The sequence below is a fragment of the Grammomys surdaster genome, unplaced genomic scaffold (assembly GCF_004785775.1).
Source record: "Grammomys surdaster isolate TR1022 unplaced genomic scaffold, NIH_TR_1.0 126187, whole genome shotgun sequence".
Taxonomy (NCBI): Eukaryota; Metazoa; Chordata; class Mammalia; order Rodentia; family Muridae; genus Grammomys; species Grammomys surdaster.
In genome coordinates this window covers 5,400,845-5,423,323 of record NW_021620993.1, presented here as the reverse complement: position 1 = coordinate 5,423,323, position 22,479 = coordinate 5,400,845, and the positions used below count along the sequence as shown (strand labels likewise).

The window sequence follows — 22,479 nt, the reverse complement described above, 5'->3', positions numbered from 1 at the left end:
AAGCGCAGTATACATTGCAAAGAAATGCTGTTATCTGAGGCTGTGGCAATACAGCTGGAAGGGAGAGAAGAGGTCCTTAAAATCAATCTTACAAAGAGCCCACTTATGAAAAGCAGTGAAAGTCTAGAAAAAGTGTCAGTTTTTGAGTTTCTCCTCAGAAAACTCCATGTATATACTTAACATTTTAAACATTGAAGATAAATTTAGAGAAATTGGCCTGAAATCCTATGTAGACCAGGCTAACATACAGTGATCTGCCTGCCTCTGTGTCCCTATTGCTAGGATTACTGGTGTGCACTATCTTCAGCTGATTCACTCCTTGTACCTTTGCCTCTTGAACTGCTTTACACTTGCATTGTTGGCCTACCATAGTGCTGAGATTTTGTTATGTTATAAGTTGGCACCAATTAATCATAGTTCTCCCTAACTGTATTCATTTATTTAACAGAGTGATTCTCAAGTGGGACAGAAAGGGAGACCATGACATGGAAAGGGCTTGGTTTTCTGGGTTTACTCTATGGTATGGTATGGTATATGGCCACTAAATGGGCTCCCTGTGTGTTTGCTGAGGAGGAGCACAGGTAGTAGATTAATACCACACTTAAAAATGAGTAAGGCTCAAGTTCAGTTTTACTCAGAAGCTACTCAAACCTATGCTTGGGTTTTGTTAGACTTGGTATCACCCCATATGAATATGTAACAATGTCTTTATTAGCAAAATGTTTTGGTCAAAGCCAGGCTGCATTTGTGGGTTTTATGACTTATACCCTTCTTTGCTCTGGGTGAATGTATAAACTTCTGTCAACTTCCTATTTTCTCTAGATAGAACTTTTATCTAACTCTGAGAAAAGATTAAGGAATGTCTATTGTATATTTTTTTGCTTATTCACACTATTTAATAATTATTTTTTAAAACTATCCCAGTAGTCAAATTAATGTTCTCCAAGTCTACTGGGAACACTCCTATTAGCGGTTTACTGGTTCCCCCCCCCCCCCCACTTTGACCTTTTTCCGTCCTCCCTTTATTTTTATTTTACATATGGATGTTTTGTCTGCATTTTTTGGAGTCAGAATGTAGGTTCTGGGCTCAGACCCAGAACCTCTGGAAGAGCAGCTAGTGCTCTTAACCACTGAGCCATGTCTCCAGCATAACTACCTTTTTAAAGATTTGTTTATTTTTATTTTATGTTTAAGAATGTTTGGTCTGCGCACACATGTGTGTGTGTGCCTGCTATCCATGGTGGCTAGAAGACGGCATTGAATCCCTTGAACTGGAGTTTATAGATGGTTTTGGATCTCTATGTGGGTGCTCAGAACTAAAGCCATGTGTTCTGTGCCATCTCTCCAGCCCCCAACTCTGGCCTTTTTCAAGGAAGTTTGAGTTCTCCTATAAAAGGGTAAAAGAAGAAAAACCTTTTTAATACCATTTTTTAAAATCTGATACCCATTCCATTGCTCCTGTTAAACTTAGGTCATAGGTAAATGCAAAAGATTCATATGTAGGAAGGCAAATACAGAGATCTGGCCACACATAGTGAAGGTCATAGAGAAACTTGAAAATTTATAATTAAGCTGCATTTCAACAGCATTGCTTCTTGGTATTATAACTATACACTGGTCCATTTTTATTTTTTTTAAGGTTTCATTTTATGTGTGATCATTTTGACTGCGTGCATATCTGTGAACCCACAAGTGTGCCTGGTGCCTGTAGAGGCCAGAAGAGATAGTGTTGGATCCTCTGGAACTGAGGTTACAAGCAGCTGGAGCTGCTGTGTTGGGGTGCTGGGACTCATATCCAGGTTCTCTTTAAGAACAGCTAGTGCTTGTAATCACTGAGCTGTTTCTCCAGCCACACACTGATTTTAAATACATCTGTTGAAGGCCTTTTTATTGTGAAAAATAAAATGTTAATAGGGCTGTGGCTGTATCTCAGTGGTAGAGTGTTTTCTGGCATTGAGGACACTCTGATCCATACTATGGAAGGGGAAGTATATGCAGTTGATAAAATATTTCATGTATATTTGGTGTAAAAATATTGGTTTCTTGAAACAAGCTTGTATTTTCTCTTATGGGGCATTACAGAATTGGTTTGTATCATTTAAGTTAAGCAGACTTACTTGAATGTTATGGCTATTACTGCTTAATTGCACAGTATGCTAACAGCCCCACAGAGCACTAGTAGAAGGACTCTCTAGAAACAGGACGAGCTGTTCTAGAATGGCACAAATTTGTCTTCAGTTCCCTTGGAGGTTTCTCAGGAAGTGTTAAGTGGGTGTCTCAGTATAACCAGGAATCAAAGGGTAGGTGCTATGTGTGGAGGACAACCACTCACACTGAGGTTTTTGAGCCAGTCCGTGTCTCTCTCTGTCTTCTGCTCCTTTGGAGTTTTTGCTGTGAAGTCACAATTGTTGCTTGTAATGTTTAATGTCGTGATTGTACTTTGGTCTTAGTTTACTCTCTGGCCATTGTGGATAATATTTCATGCATTAAATATTTAGTGTGAATACTATAAAGATTTAATTTCCTTAAAATTAAGGAAATTAAGATTCTGTACCAATAATATATTTATTTGTTAAGATAGATATGAGCTATGTAAAAGTTTAAAGAAAGGACAAGAAAAATACTGCAGTGAAATGTGAAAGGAAAACAAAATATAGGGCTCTTGCTTAGCTGCACAAGGTCCCAGTTCAGTTGCCAGCATCACAAAAACAAATAAATAAAATAGCATTGTAGTATAGAGTGCTAGTCACTGAATTATACCTTCCAGGCCTGTTTGCTACTTTTGAATTTAGAAGAGTGTTTATGGCCCAGAAGTGAATGTTTGCAGGGTATGGTAGCCCACACCTTTAATCTCAGCAGAGACAAGAGGACCTCTGTGAGTTTGAGGCCAGCCTGTACTACATACATAGTGAGCTGTAGGAGAGGCAGGACTTCAAGAGAGACCCCATGTCAAAAAACTAAGAGGTAAATACTCCCTCTGAGCTAGAGAAGACTGAGTGTTCTGTGTTGGGTAATCTGTAGAAGGCAGTGTATCCATTTGCTGGTGTTCGTTTCATTATCTTTGCTTTCTTGAGTCATCCATTTTTGGTAGAAGGGATTGAAGACTCCAACTATGGTAGAAAATTATTTTATTTCTCTTACCAGTCTTCTCTGGTTTTGCTTTTACATACTTGTATATTTCATTGTTAGGTTCATGTGTGCCCTTGTTTTTTGTTTGTTTGTGTGTTTGTTGTTTTTACTTGATTTGATATCAAGTTTTTTGTTTGTTCTATTCTTACATGTCTAGGTTTGTTTCTACTTTTTGACTATTAGAACAAATATTTCTGAACATGGATGGATGAACAAGTATTTCTTTAAGACTCTGCCTTTGATTCTTGTGAGAATATACTCTACTAGTTGGATTGTATGGTACCTATACTGCTGTACTGTTTTCCACCTAGACTGTACCACTTTTCAGGCTTACCTATCTACTGTGCACAAGAATTCTTTCTCCACATCTTTACCAACACCTGTTGTAAACCTGAGTTTTCCCACCTACTCCCCAGTTGCCGAAATAACAACCTTGGAGGCCTGTTTATGTAAGTGCCTTCTGACCATAAACAAGGGCTTATTCCCCAACTAGCTTGTTAACTTATATAACCTGTTTATTTTGTGTCTGCCACGTGGCTAGTTACCTCTCCTCAGTTTTATACATCCAACTTCTTTAGAATTCGAGGGGAATCTCCCACCTCTATCTCCCAGAGTTCCAGTCTCTGATAGAACTCCCACCTGCTACTTCCTGCCTTTTGCTAATAGGCCATCAGCTTTTTATTGACAGGTGATGCTTCTTCATAATACACAAGAGATTATCCATACAGCTTGTTATTTTATTTACTTTGATAATGGCCATCTGACAGCTGTGAGGTGATATACCACTGACTTAGGATCTTCCTGTTGAACAGGCTGTGTGGGCTTACATGCCCTTGCCCTTCCTCCTGCTTTCTGTTCTACTGTACTGCTTGTCTGTTTTGACTGCCAGTGCTACAGGCTTATGACTAGAGGTTTGCAATGCATTTTATACACATGTAGAGTTTTGTTTTGATTATTGTTCTAGTTCTATTGCTGTGAAGAGACACCATGACCATGCCAAGCATTTAATTGGGGACTTGCTTAGTTTCACAGGGTCAGTCTGTTATCACACAGGTAATATGGCAACACACATAGTGCTGGAGCAATTGCTGAGAGCTAAATCCTAATCAGAAGTCCAAGTCAGAAAGACACTGGCTTTGGCATGGGCTTTTAAAGCCTTGAAGCCCACCCCTAGTGACACACTCCTTCAACAAGGCCACACCTATTCTTTTCAAATACTACTACTCCTTGGTGACTAAGCATTCGAATATATGTGCATAGGGAGGCCTGTAACTGGTCTTTGCTATGTTGTGGGTTCTTCTTTTTCCTATCCTTTATTTCTCCTCCACTCCCCCACCCCATTTCATGCCCATCACTAGATAGAGAAAGAAGGAAAAAATTGGGGGAGTGGATCCCTGAATCTAGTTTCTTTTTGTTTTTTCTTTGAGTATGACTACTAACAAACTACAAGCAAATACCCTGAATGACCAACAACCACCTAACCAGCCTATCTGGGCTCTAGAGTTTTTATATCCTCTGAAAAGTTCCCAGAATTCCTAACATCACACAATTATAGAAACTATCTACATATGCCAAAATCATGCCTCTGCTAGAGCATGAGAAAAATCATAGCTGTTGCAGACAGTCTGAAGCAGCCTCATATTTCTACAAGTGGAATTTTAAAAACAGCACTTTATTTCTGTGGTTTTTTGTTTTTGTTTTTTTAATTTTTTTTTTAAGGGTTTTTGAGACAGAGTTTCTCTGTGTAGCCCTGGCTGTCCTGGAACTCACTCTGTAGACCAGGCTGGCCTCGAACTCAGAAATCCGCCTGCCTCTGCCTCCCAAGTGCTGGGATTAAAGGCGTGCGCCACCACTGCCCACCTATTTCTGTGCTTTTTAAAGAAACCAAAATTCCAGAATTGTCACTACAGGAGACATTGTTTTTAAACTTTGTATTGATTCTTTGTGAATCTCAAATCACACACCCCAATCAAACTCATCTCCCCATCCTCTGCCCTTGCAACCTTCTCCTCGAAGGAAAAAAAATTCTCATTTTGGAAGCTATATTCTGTCACAGTGAGTCCCACTGTAATAGCAAAAGGCAGGAAGTAGCAGGTGGGAATTCTGATAAAGAGACTGGAACTCTGGGAGATAGTCAGAGGTGGGAGATTCCCCTCAAATTCTGAGGAAGTTGGATGTATAAAACTGAGGAGAGGTAACTAGCCATGTGGCAGACACTGAATAAACAGGTTAAATAAGTTAACTATCTAGTTGGGGAATAAGCCCTTGTTTAAGGCCATAACACACTGTGTATAAATAGGCTTCCAAAGTTGGTATTTGGCAGCTGGAGAGTGGGTGGAAAAGCCTGGGGTTACTACAGGCTTTGGGTATCATTGTGGAAGCTGTAGTGTGCGACAGTATATCCCATCGTATACCTTTTGTCCACACTTCTTTGTTGCAGTGGTCATTGGAATGAGTCATTGGTCTGGTTCCAAGCCTCTGGCTTCTGCTATCCTATCAATACTGGATCCTCTCTGGGACTCCATTTGAATATTCTGTTGTTGCTCTGTGTTACGGAGATTTTATAGCTTCGGATCTGTAGGACTAGCCCTTTCACTCACTTAGCAGTTGATAGATGGAGTAGATGTTGGAGTGGGCCATCTCAAAACCCTCAAACTGGGCCTGGGTTGTAGCTGAGCTGGTTAGCTCACCAGTTCTTCCTCACCCACACTACCAGGGTAAGATCTCCACCACTGTCCTGGTTAGTATATCCAATGCTGCACCTGGCAAGGGACAGAGCTAGCTCTCCTCTCACTTACACCCTTCGGGCTGGACTTACCTGTGCCCATGCTATCAGGGCCAGCTCTGTTGTGCTGCCCAGGTGAGATGCAGGGACCAGTTTTCTAGGGGCTGAGCCCCAAACCCCTCAACCAGGGTCAGCTCTACTGTGCTCCCTAGGCAAGGTGCAGGGCTGGGGGCCACTCTTATTCAAACTATGACAGTTATGGACTCTTTAGTATTCTGTGTGAGTTTAAGATGATTTTTTTCCTTCTTTGAAAAAAATCATTGATATTGTGACAGATAGAAGACACATGGAAATGTAATGTAACATGTTGGCAGTAGTCTTTGATAGTCACAATTTGTATGTCTGTTTTCATTTGTCCTCCCACTTCTTTGGTTAATTCATAAATATTCTAATCTTTTTGTGTTATTTTCTGATTATTTTTGGTGCATAAAATTGTAATTTTTTTTTAATGTTAACCTATCTTGGTGTGGGGCTGAATTCATTTATTAGCTCTAACCATGTTTGGTTTTGCTTACATATGAAATTTTTAGGGGTTTCCTATAAACCTGTATAATCTAAACAATTCTTTTCTTCCTTTCTCCCACCTAAGTACCCTGGCACTGGTTACTAATACTATATTGAATAGAATTGGTAGAAATGTACCTCTTGAGCTAGAGAGATGACTCAGTGGTTAAGAGCACTGACTGGACTTCCAGAGGTCCTGAGTTCAATTCCCAGCAACCACATGGTGGCTCACACCCATCTGATGACCTCTTCTGGTGTGTCTAAAGACAGCTACAGTGTACTCATATAAATAAATAAATCTTTTTAAAAAAAGAAAAAAGAAATATACCTCTCAACTCTCTAGAGCCTAATGGCCTGCCTATCAAGTAAGCATTTCCACTTGAGTTCTATCTTTAGCCCTGGGCCTACTCCACCTAAAATTCTGTGTCAGTAACTGTTTCCATTGACATTATGAGTTGGGTAATTTGAGTCTTGGGTTGTTTTTTTTTTTTTTTGGCTTTGTTTGTCTGTTTGTTTGTTTGTTTGTTTTAGTCTGTCTTAGTAAAAGTTTATCAATTTTGTCAGTTTTTACAAAGAACGATGTCTCACTCCATCTCTTGCGAGGGCATGCTGGTTGCTTCTCCAGAGTACCCAAGTTTTGTTCACAATGTCCATGTTATGTAGCTCAGAACTGCTTGAAACTCCATAATGGAAAAGGCAAGTGTCCTTTTCTGGCTCTTGATGGCAGGTTTGCATGTGCACAAACTTAAAGAAAATGATACTACATCTCCTGGGACTCAAGTACAAGACCGTTGTGAGATGCCCAGTATTGGTGGAAGCAATCAAACACATACTTTTTGGCAGAGTAAATAAATGAATAAATAAGCAAGTGCTCCTACCCACTGAGTTATGAATCTCTAATCCATGAAATTTTGATTCAGTTTATTTTGTTGTTTATTACAACCCTAATTATTATGATGATTGTTATTTGGACAAAAGTCTTTCTTTATTGCCTAAATATGACACAAACTCAAAATCTTCCTTATGTCTTTCAAGTATGCTTAGCTTTTTTTTTATTAATAAAAGTATGTGTTGCTGCTCTAATGTAAATTTCCTCCTAAATTTACTCTTGCTTTCTCTGCATCATGTACTTTTTTTTTTTAATCTTTCATCCATTGGTTTCTTACTCTTTCAAGCATTTTTCTTAAACATGTATTTACTGGGTGGGTAGGGGAGTAGTATTATGGCACATGTGTGGAAGTTAAGAGAGATTAATGGAGCCCATCCTCTGCTTTTGCCATATGTGTCCCAGCAATCAAAATTTAGCTCACAAGGTTAATGAGCAACTCCTTTTATCTGCTGAGCCATCTTGACAGACCTATCTCTTCACTTTTTTTAACTTATAGAGTATTTAAAGTAGATGTCTGTGGCTGAGCCAATGGCTCAGGGATAAGAGCATGTGCTGCTTTTCCAAAGGACCCAAGTTTAATTCACAGCACTTACATGGAGTAGCTTACAGCCTGCAACCTCAGCTTCAGGAGTGTTTAATGCCTCTGGCTTCTGTACTCCTATCCACACTCATTCCCCATCACCAACACTTAATTAAAAGAAATAGAAGTAAATCGTATTTTTAGATAAGTGTAGTTGAGTTTCTTATACCTTATGCTTCTATTTTTATTGGTATTTTTATGTCACTCATCTTTTTTCTATTTTTATGATTTTTCAATATATTTAGATTATTATCAACTGTGTAGTTAAATATTCATCTTCAAAGGCTTCTGTTTAACTATATTTTACACTTTTCAGTATCTTATGATTTATCAGTAATACTTACATTTTAACCCTCTTGCTGTTTCCTGGATTCACAGTGCACGTTAACTAAATTCCCTTTGAGATCAACTGTCAGACCCTCTACACATAGCCCAAGTGGCTTCTAGAAAGTGCCTCCTCCTTTCTCTACCTTTTAACAAAGCATTCAGTACATGAGTTGATTTCCCAGACAGTCGCCTTCACATGAGTTAGGAATGTGAGAAAATATTTTATGTTGCATTTATTTATGATCTTCCTGTCAGTGGACCCAACCATCTGACCTGTGTACTTTTCTTTCTGCCTGAAGAGAGTCATTTAATTTCAGACAGCCAGTCTATCACAGTTGAGTTCATTAGGCTTTTGAATTTTTCATCTGTGTTTTATTTTATTTTTTTTTCAAGACAGGGTTTCTCTGTGTAGCCCTGACTATCCTGAAACTTACTCTGTAGACTTGGCTGGCCTCCATCTCAGAGATCTGCCTGCTTCTGTCTGCAGGAGTGCTGGGATTAGAAGTGTGTACCACCACCTGCCCAGTTCTCTTTCACTTTTGAAGGATTAATTTACTGATTGAAATGTTCTAAGTATGTGGGATTTTCTTGTAGTGTCCTAAATATATTTAACTCTGTTGTTTCCATGTATGCATAGTTTCTGAGAGGTCTGTTTTAATTGTTTTCTTTCCATTTCAGATAGGCATTATGGGGAGATGTAGTGTGGAGACTGTGTCATGATAGGGGATTTTGTTATGATGATCTCTGTGTGTTTCATGTTAGGGGTAGTGCTTATTTTCTCTAGTTTCAGAATAGTGATGCCAATACTAAGGTCTTATTGCCTCTTTACCATCGCTGGGAGGTATTAAAAAAAAAAAACCAAGAAAAACAAACTAAGAAATATTTGTGTTAACTTTGCCATTGGCTATAATTTCTGTTGGTCTGACTGTTTAGTGGAAGTTTTTTCAGTTAATGGTCCCATATCTATTTGTCTTGGCATGCCATGTTCTCTCAGTCTTGATGCCTGAGCTGGTGTGGGTAGAGAAGATTGGATCATCCATTCCAAAAGAGATGCAGCTTTATGAGGGCAATTTTGTTTGGATTCTCATCAGAGTTTTTACTTAAAGCAAAGAATTTTCTTTCCTACAAGTTACTTTTTGCCATAAAGTGGAGAGCAATTCAAAATTACTGTTACTCAAAGCTTTGTGAATTTGTGCGAAGAGTCTGACTATATTGGTTAATCACTGATGCACTAACAAAGCATAACCCACAATGGTCCATGTAGCAGATGGCTGATCTTTTTTCAGAAGGAACATTTATGCTGCTAAGGTCATCAGGTATCATGCACAAAATGACTGAAAAAAAAAAAAACTTTTCTTGTTGTCTGTTCCCTCACTTTTGCCTTCTGTCTCTGCAACTGGGCCTCCTATTTGTGTAGGTGGGCTTCTGAAGAAGCATGTAAGTAAAATATGTAAGAACGTGGTCGTTGGACCCCTTAGTTTTTGGAACTAAGCTGTTTTCAGCAGTCATTTATTGAGCACCCAGTATGTGCTAGGCCCTGTGCTGCAGTTTAGGAACACCCAGGTTAGTTAATCCTGGTCAGTGTTTTCAAAAGAGAAGGCTAAAAACATCATCAGAATAAAATATCAAATTTTATGGCAAGCCTGGTGATGTGGCTCAGTGGTAAAACACTTGCCTGGTATGCACAAGGCTCTTGGTTCCATCCCCTGAGCCACAACAGAAAGAATGCCTTGTCACGCCTCAGGTAACTTGTGGGTAGACGTAGGGTAGGAAAGTAACATGGGGTAACAGATCTGAATGTAGCACAAAGGTCATCACAAAGTAGAAGGCCCTGGAAAGAATGAACAGGGTCTAGACATGAGTGTAGTAAAGGTGAGGGACCAAAGGGGAAGCCAGACAGTGCACACCTGTGTCCAAGGAGAATCTCAGGCAGCTCTGAAGTAGCTCAGACCCAACCCACGTCCTGGACCAGCAAGCAGGCTAAGGTATACTGGCAGGTATTTGTGTCCCTTAGCCAAAGGCTCCTAAATTGCCTGTTGTTATCAGTGACTCTTAACCAAGGTCCCTCTGAGCTTTTTATTACTTCGTGGAACCAAGTGTCTATTAAAATGTAGTTTCATTATTTTCCTTGCTTTTTGCTCCCTCAGGCTTCCATGCCAAAAGAGCTTGTTTAGTCCATCCAAACCTATTACCTCTGTTTAGAACGCTTTTGGACCCCAAGCATTTGTTCTGCTTGTCTGTCTCCCCTTCTGTCTCCCAGAGCCCTCCAGGTTAGAGGATGTTCGGTGTTATGCCAATGGGATGGATGGAGTCATTGCCCAGCTCCTCGAATGTTAGAGTGGGTCCAACTGGTGGGATTTGGCATAGTCTTAGTACTAGGAATCCATCTTTGCCCTGGCCAAATGCTTCTTGCAGGCCAGGCAGTGTGCTCACTTACCAAACTTCTGGGGTAGCTATTTCTGGATTTCAGATGAGAAAACTAAAGCACAAAAGATTGAGTGATATGCCTGAGGTCACACAGCTACTAAAAGAGAGACTGAGATTTATTTCTAGTTTCTGTTTAGCTCTCAATGACTATGCTCTCACAGTGGAGCCAGGGATAACTTCCAGGTTCACACAGAGCTCCCTTCTTTCCTCACCATTTTCACCCCATTATATCATCAGTTCTCATCACCTAACCAGCAGCTTCAGTACATCCTTGCTTTGCTGATCATCACTGTGTTGCCACAGCTGACCTTTCTCATAAACTGACCAGATTGTCTTCTCCTGGCTTGACACCATAACGGTTCCCTTGCCTCTTCAGGATAGTAACCACACAGTTGCCTCTGGTGTAGCCTCTACTGTTCACATCTAATGGGCCATCCCCCATCTCTTCTCTATCCTCCCCCTTCCTCCATCTGACCATCCCTTGGTGCAATTGGAAATTCCCCTGAAGTCCTCACACTTGAATCTACAGAATCCACTGATCAGTTATGCATCACAAAGAATGGGATCACCAGGCATTCTTCTAATGCCAGGTCTGTAGCTCACCCAGGGCATAGTCTACTCATTTCAGCAATTCTTGACTCTACACAGCATTGTCTAGAGCTGGGGTACTGGGCCAGGATATTGTTTGTTTGGTTGGTTTTGGTTTTGGATTTTGGGTTTTGGTTTTTTTTGTTTTATTTTGTTTCTTTTGGTTTTTTAAGATAGGATTTCTGTATGTAGTCTTGGCTGTCCTGGAACTCACTCTGTAGACCAAGCTGGCCTCAAACTCAGTGATCTGCCTGCCTCTGCCTCACAAGTTCTGGGATTAAAAGCCTGTTACCACCTTGACCAGCCAGGGCCAGGATCTTAATGCCCCATTTTCTTATGAAATGGTTTTGATTTAGGCGAAGTCAGATATCAAAATACCAGGCTACAAGTCAATCTTTCATTCTACTATGGCAGGTGGAGGAAGAGGCTAGATCCCAAGGTTTTAAGTGGGGGTCTCACCTTGGTCCTGGGTTGGATCCAGAGCAAAACAGTGTCAGCTTTTCTGGGACAGTGGCATCTGGACTGAGGCTTGAGAGTGAGTGTACGTGAAGAGGTTCCATAGCTTAGACACAGGTGAGCAAGTGAGAAAGGAAAAGAGGTTGGAGCGGAGGAAAACAGAAAGGAAGATCTCTGTGCCCAGGCTTTCTGAGCAGGAAGAGGTGGTCTTTATTTTCCTAGGATGTCATGAGGCATAGAGGGACTTTGATTTTCATCTGAAAAGTAGCAGAAAGTTTCCTCAGCATTCTAATAAAGATCAGATCACTTGGGCGCTGTGAGGGAAGGACTGGGTCCAGATTCCAATAGAGACCAGCGTGGCAGTGCAGCTGTGTGGATGATATAGCCCTTCTAGGATTTCATTAGAAGGTTTCAAGCAGGGAGGGCCCTAGGGAATCAAGGTGAGTGCAGGGAGCTGCCAGCACTTGGCACTCAGTAAATATGCATTGCTGACTGGCCCACTGACTGTATCCCACTCCCTATCCCTGGCCTCTCAAGGGCCCAGGCCAGTTTGCTGATGACATTGGAATGACTTACTTCCTGGAAACAGGAGTAAGTCAGCACCCTAGTTTCAGAGCATAACCAAAATCTTTCTAGCTCTTCAGATCTGTGTTGTTCTTTGCACAGTTCTAAGAGTTGAGGGTTAAAGGCATTACCATTGTTATCAGTACTTGTAACTTATTTGACAGTGTTGATCGGTACAGCGTCTAAGGAGAGCAAGCCACAGAACAGCTCTTATGTTTATGAACTACATTTAAAGTACGACTAGGCAGGAATGCTAGAAGTGGCTGAGTTGTCTGAAGGCATCAGGGACTTTTGGTTAAAGATTGACCTACATGTGTACCCTTCCTAAGTAAACCTCCACTCCAGAATTTGTGAGATGTGCTCCCCATGGACATCAGCTTGTGGGAAGCATACTCCTCAAGGTTTCAGTCACAATTTGTCTGTCTGTAGTTGAACTACACAGGTATACAGAATATTAATTTTGATATGTGATTAGAACTTTTTTTTTGTAGGCTTTACCGCCAGCACCTGTTCAGAGTCACACAAATAAGCCTCAGGCATTCAATCCATCTCTTCAAGACCATATTTACCCGAGCTGTTTTGGGAACACTCCAGACTGGAATAGTTCTAAATTTATAAGTCTTTGGGAATCAGAAATGATGAATGATAAGAACTGGAACCCTGGCACTTTCTTGCCAGATACAATTTCTGGTAAGGAATTCATTAAAACTTTCTTAAGGTTTTAAATATTCTGAGCCAACTAAGATGGTCATCATTGCATTCCCCAGTGGGAGGCCCTGGGGCCTAGAATCCCACCCACCCTTCCACATCTGTTTTGATGGGTCCGCTGCATTGATTAACAGAGCTAACACTGGCTCCATGCTACCTGCCAGCACAGTGAGCCACAGGTGCTGCCCAGCCACAGAGGATCTAGTCTCCAGAGTCTATGTGTGGCCTGTAGTTCTCAAATAGTGGTGACTACCAGACCTCAGCTCAGTGCTTGGAGGCAGGGAGATGTTGACACATCCACCTGAATGCTGTGACTCAAGTTCCTATTTGCTGATTTTTATATTGACCCTAAAGAGCTCTCTCTCCTCTAACAAGCACCTTCTCCCTAAATGCCTCAGTTGCTGAGGTTCAGCTATTACTTCAACCTTAGGTCCAGAGGCATCTGGGAAGGGCTGATACCCCCACCTCTCTGTCTTTAGATGGCCAGAGCCCCTGGTCAGTCACCTGCCCAACCTTGAATATGCTCAGAACAGAGCTAGTCCTGATATTCTTGATCTGTGCTTGAAGGGATTTCTAGCTGTGTGACCTTAGACAAGTTGCTTAGCCTTTCTGAGCCTCAGTTTCTTCATCTTTAGGATGGGAATAATATTTCCAACCTCAAGAACGGGTTTCAAGGCATTCAGTGATACTGAAAAGCACCTAGCACAGGAATTGGCACATAATAGGTGCTCAATAAACCTTCTATAGACCAAAAGCATCATCCCAGAAGAGTTCTGGTTTCAGTAGCAGCCCCAGTGTTAGCATGTTCTTTAGGGGGTTTTACTAAGTGCTCTTTCTCTTAGAAGCTTTAATTTTCCCATTCTTCTCTAAAGGAAATGATATATTAGGGCCAGTGCTCTCAGAAACAAGACCTGAAGCCCTTCCACCTCCACCCAGCAATGAGGCTCCTGCAGGTTCAGATATTAAAGAAAAGAAAAATGCTGCAAAAAAGAAGTGTTTGTATAATTTTCAAGATGCTTTTATGGAAGCAAATGAAGTTGCCATGGCAAACACAGTTGCCATGGCCACCTCCTCAGCCACATCCTCTGTGTCATGCACAGCCACCACCGTGCAGTCTAGCAGCAGTCAGTTCAAGGTGTCATCCAGAAGGCCGCCTTCCATAGGTAAGAGCCCTGAGAGCCTTACAGCCTGTCACTTCTCACACCACCTGTGTTGTTACCATTCAGCCTTTCTAGAATTGGGAATGGCACAAACCCCCAAGGTGCTTGTGCACAAGAACATACTCTGGGATTCTGGTTAGAATTTTAGTTGCCCTCAAAATAAATACCCTTGGGTTGCTGAGCTCTGTGTCTTGTCTCCAGCCTGTCTTTTGTGATAGGCGTAGATTATTGCTTTCTGGGCACAGCTACTGCTAAGCAAAAGAGAATTTGTGTAAGCCAATAATAAGACTAGCCTGCTTACACTAATCACTTATTGACAATTAGAAGGGGCCTCAAAGCAAGGAAGTGTTTATAGAGACGTAGGACAAATGCCTCAGGACATGGAAGGCAGTTGGTACCTCATCAACCAAAGTTGAGGCAGTTTAAGCATCAGAAAGGATCACAGATTGTTCTCCTTACGGTCAGGAATCCCTGGGGATGTTCAGAGGCTCCTTCTGTTGACAAACTCCTCTTTACAGAAGCATAGAGTAGAAAGAAAGTTACTGTGCTTCAATCAGCCATTGGCTGATATAAGTCAGGCTAATCAGGGACTATTTTTGTTACTTTTCCTCTTGTTGTGACAGAATACCCTGAAAACAACAACAACAACAACAACAACAAAGAGAGAAAAGGTTATATCTGTTCTGCCAGGGAAATCAGTGAAGCAGCTGGCCACGTTGCATCATAAATAAGGAAGCAGAGAGTGATGCATGCAGATGCTCAGTCTAGTGTCTTCAGAGCATAGAGTCCAGTTCACCTATTAGAAAATGTTCCCTCACAACTGAGATAGGCCTTCTCACATGAATTTGAATAATCAGAATAATCCACTAGGCATGCCCACAGACCTATCCCTACATCATTTCATCAAAAGGAGTGTTTCTTTTGTTTGGGGGAGGGGGGAAATGAGATAGGGTCTTTCTATGTTAAATCTAGGCTGCCCTCAAACCATATCAATCCTCTTGCTTTAGCCTTCCAAGGCTTGTACTGTAGTACTAAATAGATACCCCCCTCCCCAAATCTGTGTGTGTGTGCGTGTGTGTGCATCTCCTCACACTTGCTTCACAAACATGCTATCATTGAGCTACATCTCCAGTCCTTCAGGGGATGTTAAACTGGATATCAGTTTGGCAAACAACATTTCCATGGAGGCTGATCCATTATCAGCCCCCTCAGGATGAAGCTGGGAGCCATAAACCATAAACCTGGAAGATTCCAAGTGGAACAAAGGACATAAATCTTCATCTAGCTTAACTTTATGAGATTCCAGTCTGAAATGGTTGACCAAGTTGTGATAAACCACACTGGTAGGTAGACAGCTGTCCTCTTCAGAATTGTCTGCCGTATGAAAGGAAAAGCCAAGCAGCAGCTGGATTAGTTGGAGAAGGTGTGATGAATTTGGTAAAGTTAGGATCTTAGATTCAGATTACATTTGGAATTCGAGCTCCAGGCCTGTGAACACTGGTGCCCACAATAGAGAAAGGACAGGTTATCTGCAAACCTCTCCAGTCTCAAGAGCTAAAGCTGGAGCACAACTTCCTATAGATGTCAGGGCCAGATCTGGTGTGTGTAGAAAACAAAGTAAATGTGACCAGTCATATGGGTGGTCTTTTTTGTGCTATTCCTTCAACGTTTCTCCAGGTCTGAATCCCCCTCCCCCTCAAAAAAAAAAAAAAAGGTGAGGAAAATGTAATTAAAGAAAATGTTTGTTTTCTTTAGCCAATGGCAGTCTCTTTTATCTCTACATGTAGGTGATGTTTTTCATGGCCTCAACAAAGAGGATCACAGACATTCAGCACCTGCTGCTCCAAGGAACAGCCCCACAGGCCTTGCCCCACTCCCAGCCTTGTCTCCTTCTGCGCTCTCTCCAGCCTCCACACCTCACCTTCCAAACCTTGCTACCCCATCATTCCCCAAAACTGCAACCACAGCCCCTGGGTTCGTGGATACACGCAAGAGCTTCTGTCCTACCCCTGTGGCACCACCACCCTCCACAACAGATGGCTCCATAAGTGCCCCTCCAAGTGTCTGCAGGTAAGCCACAGAGCCCACATCCCTGAGAGGAGGGTTGGGAGCCATGCTGCACTAACGTAGCTACAGACTGTGCTCTGGTCCAGGTAGGTAACAAGTCCAGTGCAGAAGAAAGAGACCTCACCAACAGAGGCCAAGGCCATGGAGTTGGAGAGGCTCCAGTCTCACTCTCAGCCTCTAGTTCTTCAGAGGAAAGAACAATGCCCAGCTGCCAAAACCAGGGTCAGGGATACTGGCTATCTTCACTGGTGGCGTTAAGGGTGTGGTGTGCCTTGCTTGTTTTTGTTTTTTGTTTTTTGTTTTGTTTGTTTGTTTGTTTGTTTAAGTTTTATCTGCTATACATTGGGTAGAATCTGCAGGAAATTTCCAAGACGTTTATACTAAAACTAATACTACACGCAGTGATTTTTATAAAAGATCATTTCTGTTACCTTTGAACTTGCCTTGAAAAATGTCCTTTGTAACTCCCATTATGGAACCAGTGGTCTCAAGGAAGTCAGAAGAGTCCGGTGTCCATCCAGTGGCACTATAGGTATGCTGTGACTACTGAACACTTGCCTGCCAGAGCCCAGTCACTATATTCTTGACTGATGGCACAGGATTCTCTGACACTAGAACTATGAACTCTCTTTGCTGCCTTGGTCTGAAAAATGAGCAGAACAGTGGGTGGGTATGAGGAATAATTAGTGCCTCCAGGGTAGCTGCTTGCTAATGAGGTATATGTGGTTTTGCAGTGACCCTGACTGTGAAGGGCACCGCTGCGAGAATGGTGTCTATGACCCGCAGCAGGATGATGGGGATGAGAGTGCAGATGAGGACAGCTGCTCCGAGCACAGCTCTAGCACCTCAACTTCCACCAACCAGAAGGAGGGCAAGTACTGTGACTGCTGCTACTGTGAGTTCTTTGGACATGGCGGGGTAAGTGCATGATATCAATGTATTATGACCTGACAGTTGTGTGACTTGCAAGAATTGTGTGTTGGATATATTTCTGTTATTTTGAATTATGTGTAGGTGTGAGTATCTCTATGTGGGTATGTGCAAGTGCCTGTGGTTACTAAAGGTAGCTGGTGTCCTGGAACTGGAGCTGCAGATGATTGCGAGCAGAGTGCTAGGAATTGAACTTGGTCCCTCTAGAAGAGTAGGGTGTGCACGTAACCACTGAGCTATCCCCTTAGTGGATTGTTGTTGTTGCTGTTGTGTTGTTTTTAATAATTTACCTTTATGTGCATTGGTGTCTTACCTTGAATGGATATCTGTGTGAGGGTGTCAGGTCTTGAGTTACAGACAGTTGTGAGCTGCCATAGAGGTGCTGGGAATTGAGCCCAGATCCTCTCAAGAACAGTCAGTGCTCTTAACAGCTGAGCCATCTCTCCAGCCCCCTAGTGGGTTGTTAGGATTGGATCGGTACTTCCTGGAAATAAAGGGTGCAGAGGAAGTTATAAGGAGGGTGAGGGGATGAATGTGATCAGACAGTATAAACGTATGAGCTTTATAGGCACTTCCAGGTAACTTACCTAAAGAAACAGGATTTCATCACTACATCTTTCTTATCACAGTATTTTGTTGTTGATGGTGACTTATTTCTGATTTTTGAGACATTTTCTTCATATTTTAGACTGACCTGGAACTAGTTATGTGGCCAGGCTGATCTTATGCTTTGTGTTTCTCAATGCTGAGGTTACAGAACTGAGCCACCTGCCTATTGCTGCAACTTTGAGTTTGTCTATGAGATTTTAAATAGTCAATGAAGTAGGTTGTTACCTAAATCCCACCATAGTTTCTCTCCTGCAAGTTTGTGTGGCTAGTGTGAATCTTCTTATTGGATGAGTACAGAAGATGTTACACTACGTGCTTGAACAACTCCCCAGAGCAGGAACTGTATTTATGCAACCCAAGGTTGTCCATGGTTCCTAGGAAGGGTAAATAAGAAGTGAAGGGGCAAATGGGTGTTTTGTTTCATTTGCTTTGTGCTGTCTCCATTTCCTAAAATATGTGTGTGATTTTTAATAGTAAGGAATGTGGCAGTAGGACTGAGAACCAGGTGTTTTCTCTTTTGTTCCTCTTTTAACACAGAAAAGGAAAGTAAAGATTACTGAAGAGAATACAGTACAGAGATTTATCAACATCAAAAAATAATCAGAGTTAGGATTTAACTCAGTAGTTCAGTTATAGAATCTTCACCTAGCCAATACAAAACCCATGGTTTGGTCCCCTGCTCTGGTGGTAGGGAAGATAATCCCACTTTACTAAATAAAAATATACATCTAAATATGTGTATTGCTTTTCAGCTTTAAAAATCCATTTGTATATATTTTGCTAGATTTTCATGAATGTATACCAATTGGAAGATAGTTAATAACTTTCATCTTTTAGATTATATGGTAATAATTAGGCTTTGTTTTTTTCCTGCCAGTCAAGTTATTTTCTTAATTTTTCTTTTACAGTGATTATATGTAAGTATATATTAAGTATTATAATCGGTCTAGAGGCATATATTAAGTTTTAAGCATATATTAAGTGAGTAATTTTTTTTTGAAAAATGGGTTATTTTTAGAGATAGGTTCTGAAATTTGTTACATTCAAAGTTGTTAAACTTGAGGTCTAATTTATTTATATTTTTACCTTAGCCTCCAGCTGCACCAACAAGTAGAAATTATGCAGAAATGAGGGAAAAACTTCGTTTACGGCTGACTAAGAGGAAGGAAGAACAACCCAAGAAAATGGAGCAGATCTCAGAACGGGAAGGTGTGGTTGACCATCGGAGAGTGGAGGATTTGTTACAGTTCATAAACAGCTCAGAGGCCAAGCCAGTTAGTAGTAGTCGGGCAGCCAAGCGAGCAAGGCACAAACAGAGGAAGGTGAGTGACGACATGCCTGTTCTGCTAGTCTCAGATGGCTGTATCACTTTGTCTTCTCCTAGAATATTGAGTTTGTAGTAGGCTTTCGTGCAGCCTGTTCTGTCTGACCAATGGAACAGCAGAGCCTATGAACACTTTTGTAGGAACCTTTCTTCCAAAGAGAAAGAAGGAACAGATTTTGTGATGCAGAGAAGATGGGACTCTGAGGTTTAAAAGCTGAGAGATTGACTTTGATAAGAGATAGACCCTCTGGGACCTTTCCAAGACAGACTTCCCACATTCTTGTTCTGACTCACAGGCCCATCTACTTGAAGGACAGCTCCTAGCATCAACATTATAAAGGGTAAGCTTAGATAGCTGTCCTTGGTATAAACTTCTGAACAGTTTTCACCTCCCCAGAGACCATAGCATGTCATGAAAAGTAGACATCTATTTGCTCAAGTTTGGGGCTGTGAAAGGACTTGATCTGTGGTCTAAAATCATTACTAAAATGAAATCTTCACTTGGTGAAACTTCTTTCCATCAAGTTGGAAAGCAGAAATATATTGGGGCCACTTTGCCATGTGATATGTTTCTGAAAGCCCTTTATTTTTGTGTAATTCAACATGTATTGAGAATTTTGTCTGTAGTGTGGGAAGGGACTTTTAAATATTTGGACACGTTTTGTTTGTGTCTTATTTATGCAGGTCCTTGTTTCAGGTCCAGCCCTCACCTAGACAGCTAAGTTTGTCAGGTGATCATGCAATCAGTAAGCTGATTCCTTGCCATCTGTACAAAGAGATGGTCAGCTCTGTGGGTGCTACAAACAGCACAACTGCTGGTCTGACTGCTCCTGGTACCTACTTCTTGGTCAGAGATTAGCCACCTTGTTCCCAGTAAAGTAAGCGTATGCTTTGGTGGGTAGATGAGATCTAGCAGTTCTTTTGGGTGAAATAATTACAGATAGGTATGTTTAAGTTTTTAGCTGTTACTGCCTCTTTCAAAGTTTATTTTTTCAATATATGATCGATATCTCAAGTTTTTAGAGTAATTTTTAAAATTACATTTATATGTGTGGGGAGGGGGACCATCATAATTTGTGTGTAAGTTAGAGGTCAATGTTTATGGAATGGCTCTTCACCGTGTGGTTCTTGGGGATCAAATTCAAGTCACCAGGCTTGGTGGGAAGTGCATTTACCTGTTGAGCCACCTTAGCTGCCCCATCAAGTTTTGTAGTTCTTACCATGGTCTAAAGCCATCTTCTCTTTTGTTACTGGTAGCTGGAAGAAAAGGCACGCCTAGAAGCTGAGGCCAGGGCACGGGAGCATCTGCATCATCAGGAGGAGCAAAAGCAGCGGGAAGAAGAGGAGGAGGAAGAAGAGGAAGACGAGGAACAGCGTTTCAAGGAGGAATTTCAGCGGCTTCAGGAGCTTCAGAAGTTAAGAGCAGCAAAAAAGAAGAAAAAGGATCGGCCAAGTAAAGACTGTTCAAAGTTGGACATGCTTGCTAGAAATTTCCAGGCAGCAACAGAGTCTATCTCTAACTCTGAAAACATCCACAATGGCTCATTAGAACAAACGGAAGAACCAGAAACCTCATCTCACTCCCCTTCCATACACATGAACCACTCAGAGCCCAGGCCAGGGCCTGGAGCAAATGGAGATGCTACAGACTCTGTAGACCCCAGAGACTCCAAGCTTCTGCTACCCAAGGAAGTCAATGGGAAGCAGCATGAGCCTCTTGCATTTCTCTTGGACATGATGCATCATCACAAGGAGGGAAATAGCAAGCAAAAGTTAAAGCAAACCAGCAAGACCAGCAATGAGCCAGCCAGAAAGCCCACAGAGCCTCCCAAAACCACAGAGGTACCGCTCAAACCCCGGGCCCAGCCAGAGTTGAAGCCTAAAGTAGTTGACCTTGCTCTCCTGACAGAGCAGAAGAGGGAGGAGAGGAAAACCAACAGCAACAACAACAACAAAAAGCAGCTGAGCCACATCAAAGAGGAGAAGCTGAGCACTGTCACTCCTGAGCCACCCTCCCCCAGCCAGCTCCTGCAGAATGGCAGGCTGATTCTGGCCAGTTCTCCTCAGCCCAAGGGCAAGAATAAGAAAAATAAAAAGAAGAAAGGAGACAGAACCAACAGTTCAATTGGTAAATAAAGAGCACAAGGGAACTGTTCCCAGCCTTAGCTGGTGGTGGTCTGTGTGTGTGAGCTCTCTACAGCCCCCTGCAGGTGGGATGTTGCTCATCTGTGACTTCCAACAATAATAATACTTGTAGCTTTTATATTATTATTTTGAAATAATTTTAGACATATAAAGTGCACAGTATTTTTTCTATGGTTTTGTTTTATTGATTTGTAGTTAGTTGAAAACACAGGTACATAACTGGAGGATAAGGAAGGTAGCCACTGTAACATCCCTCCTGTCCTGGGTCATCTTTGGGTGAGGTTATATTCACCTGTTTCTAATACAGTTGTGTTGATGATTCGTATCTTATAGTTAGTGTTTTGATGTCTGTGTCACAGTGAGTTCCCTTGATATTCCAGTGCATGACTGGTGTTCTCAGACATTCTTGATTAGTAAGAACTTGTTCTCATAGTGGTTTACGCAGGTCTCTAACATTCTTGAAGTAGTTGCAGAGTTTTTTGTTCTTACACTCTGGAGAAGTATGAACTCCTGTTTTGTACATAAAGGGGACATGCTGCTTCCTGGCTTACTCTTCATGGCTTGCTGAGCTTGCTTTCTTATAGCATCCAGGAATAGCATCCCAAAGGTAGCACTGTCCATGCAGTGAACTTGGCCCTTCCACAGCAATCATCAATCAAGAAAATGCTTTCCCATAGTCCAGTCTGGGGCAATCATTTCGTCCTTCCAAAAATGACTCTAGCCTATATCAAGCTGATACAAAACTATCCAACACAGACCTTTTTCTTGTTTTGTTGGTTTTCTTTTTCTTTTAACTAGAATTTTATTATTTGGTTTTTAAGAAGTTTTTGCATGATGTGAGTTTTTCACCTCTGTTTGATGCTGCCAAAATTTTCTCCTGGTTCCTAAATTTCCTATGAACTTGGTTTACTGGGTTTTTGACCCATTTGGAAGTTTTCTTGTTTGCTTTTACATAGTCATTTTACCAGTCTTACATTGTAAGTCTTACGTTGTAAACTGCCTTTGGAGTTTGAGAATTGTTAACCTTATTCTAACACCAAGGTTAGGGAGGAATACAAAATTTCTCTCTAGTATTTGTGTGGTTTCTTCTTCCTTCCCTCATGTAGATCTTAAACATGTTTGGAGTTTATTCTTGGATGTGAGGTGAAGTGCAGGTTTATTTTTCTCTTTTCCCAAATGGTTACACAGTTGTCTTGAAAAATTTATGAGGAAGCTCTTCCTGCCCCTGTGGTCTATAGTGCTGCCCCTCTGCAGCAGGTTTTCGTATGCCCTGGGTCTGTTTCTGGG

The 22,479-nt window shown here is 41.6% G+C and overlaps 1 protein-coding gene across 2 annotated transcripts in view; it reads left to right on the top strand.

The window, feature by feature from the left end:
• Nucleotides 1-22,479, top strand: part of Fam193a (family with sequence similarity 193 member A) — an 81,045-nt gene that overhangs the window by 40,779 nt on the left and 17,787 nt on the right. For both annotated transcript variants that reach the window (XM_028758085.1, XM_028758084.1), the window contains exons 13-18: nt 12,741-12,939; nt 13,830-14,120; nt 15,905-16,187; nt 16,919-17,102; nt 18,815-19,045; nt 20,305-21,175. In XM_028758085.1, the coding sequence (XP_028613918.1) occupies nt 12,741-12,939; nt 13,830-14,120; nt 15,905-16,187; nt 16,919-17,102; nt 18,815-19,045; nt 20,305-21,175 (2,059 nt within the window). The remainder of the gene's footprint in view (nt 1-12,740; nt 12,940-13,829; nt 14,121-15,904; nt 16,188-16,918; nt 17,103-18,814; nt 19,046-20,304; nt 21,176-22,479) is intronic.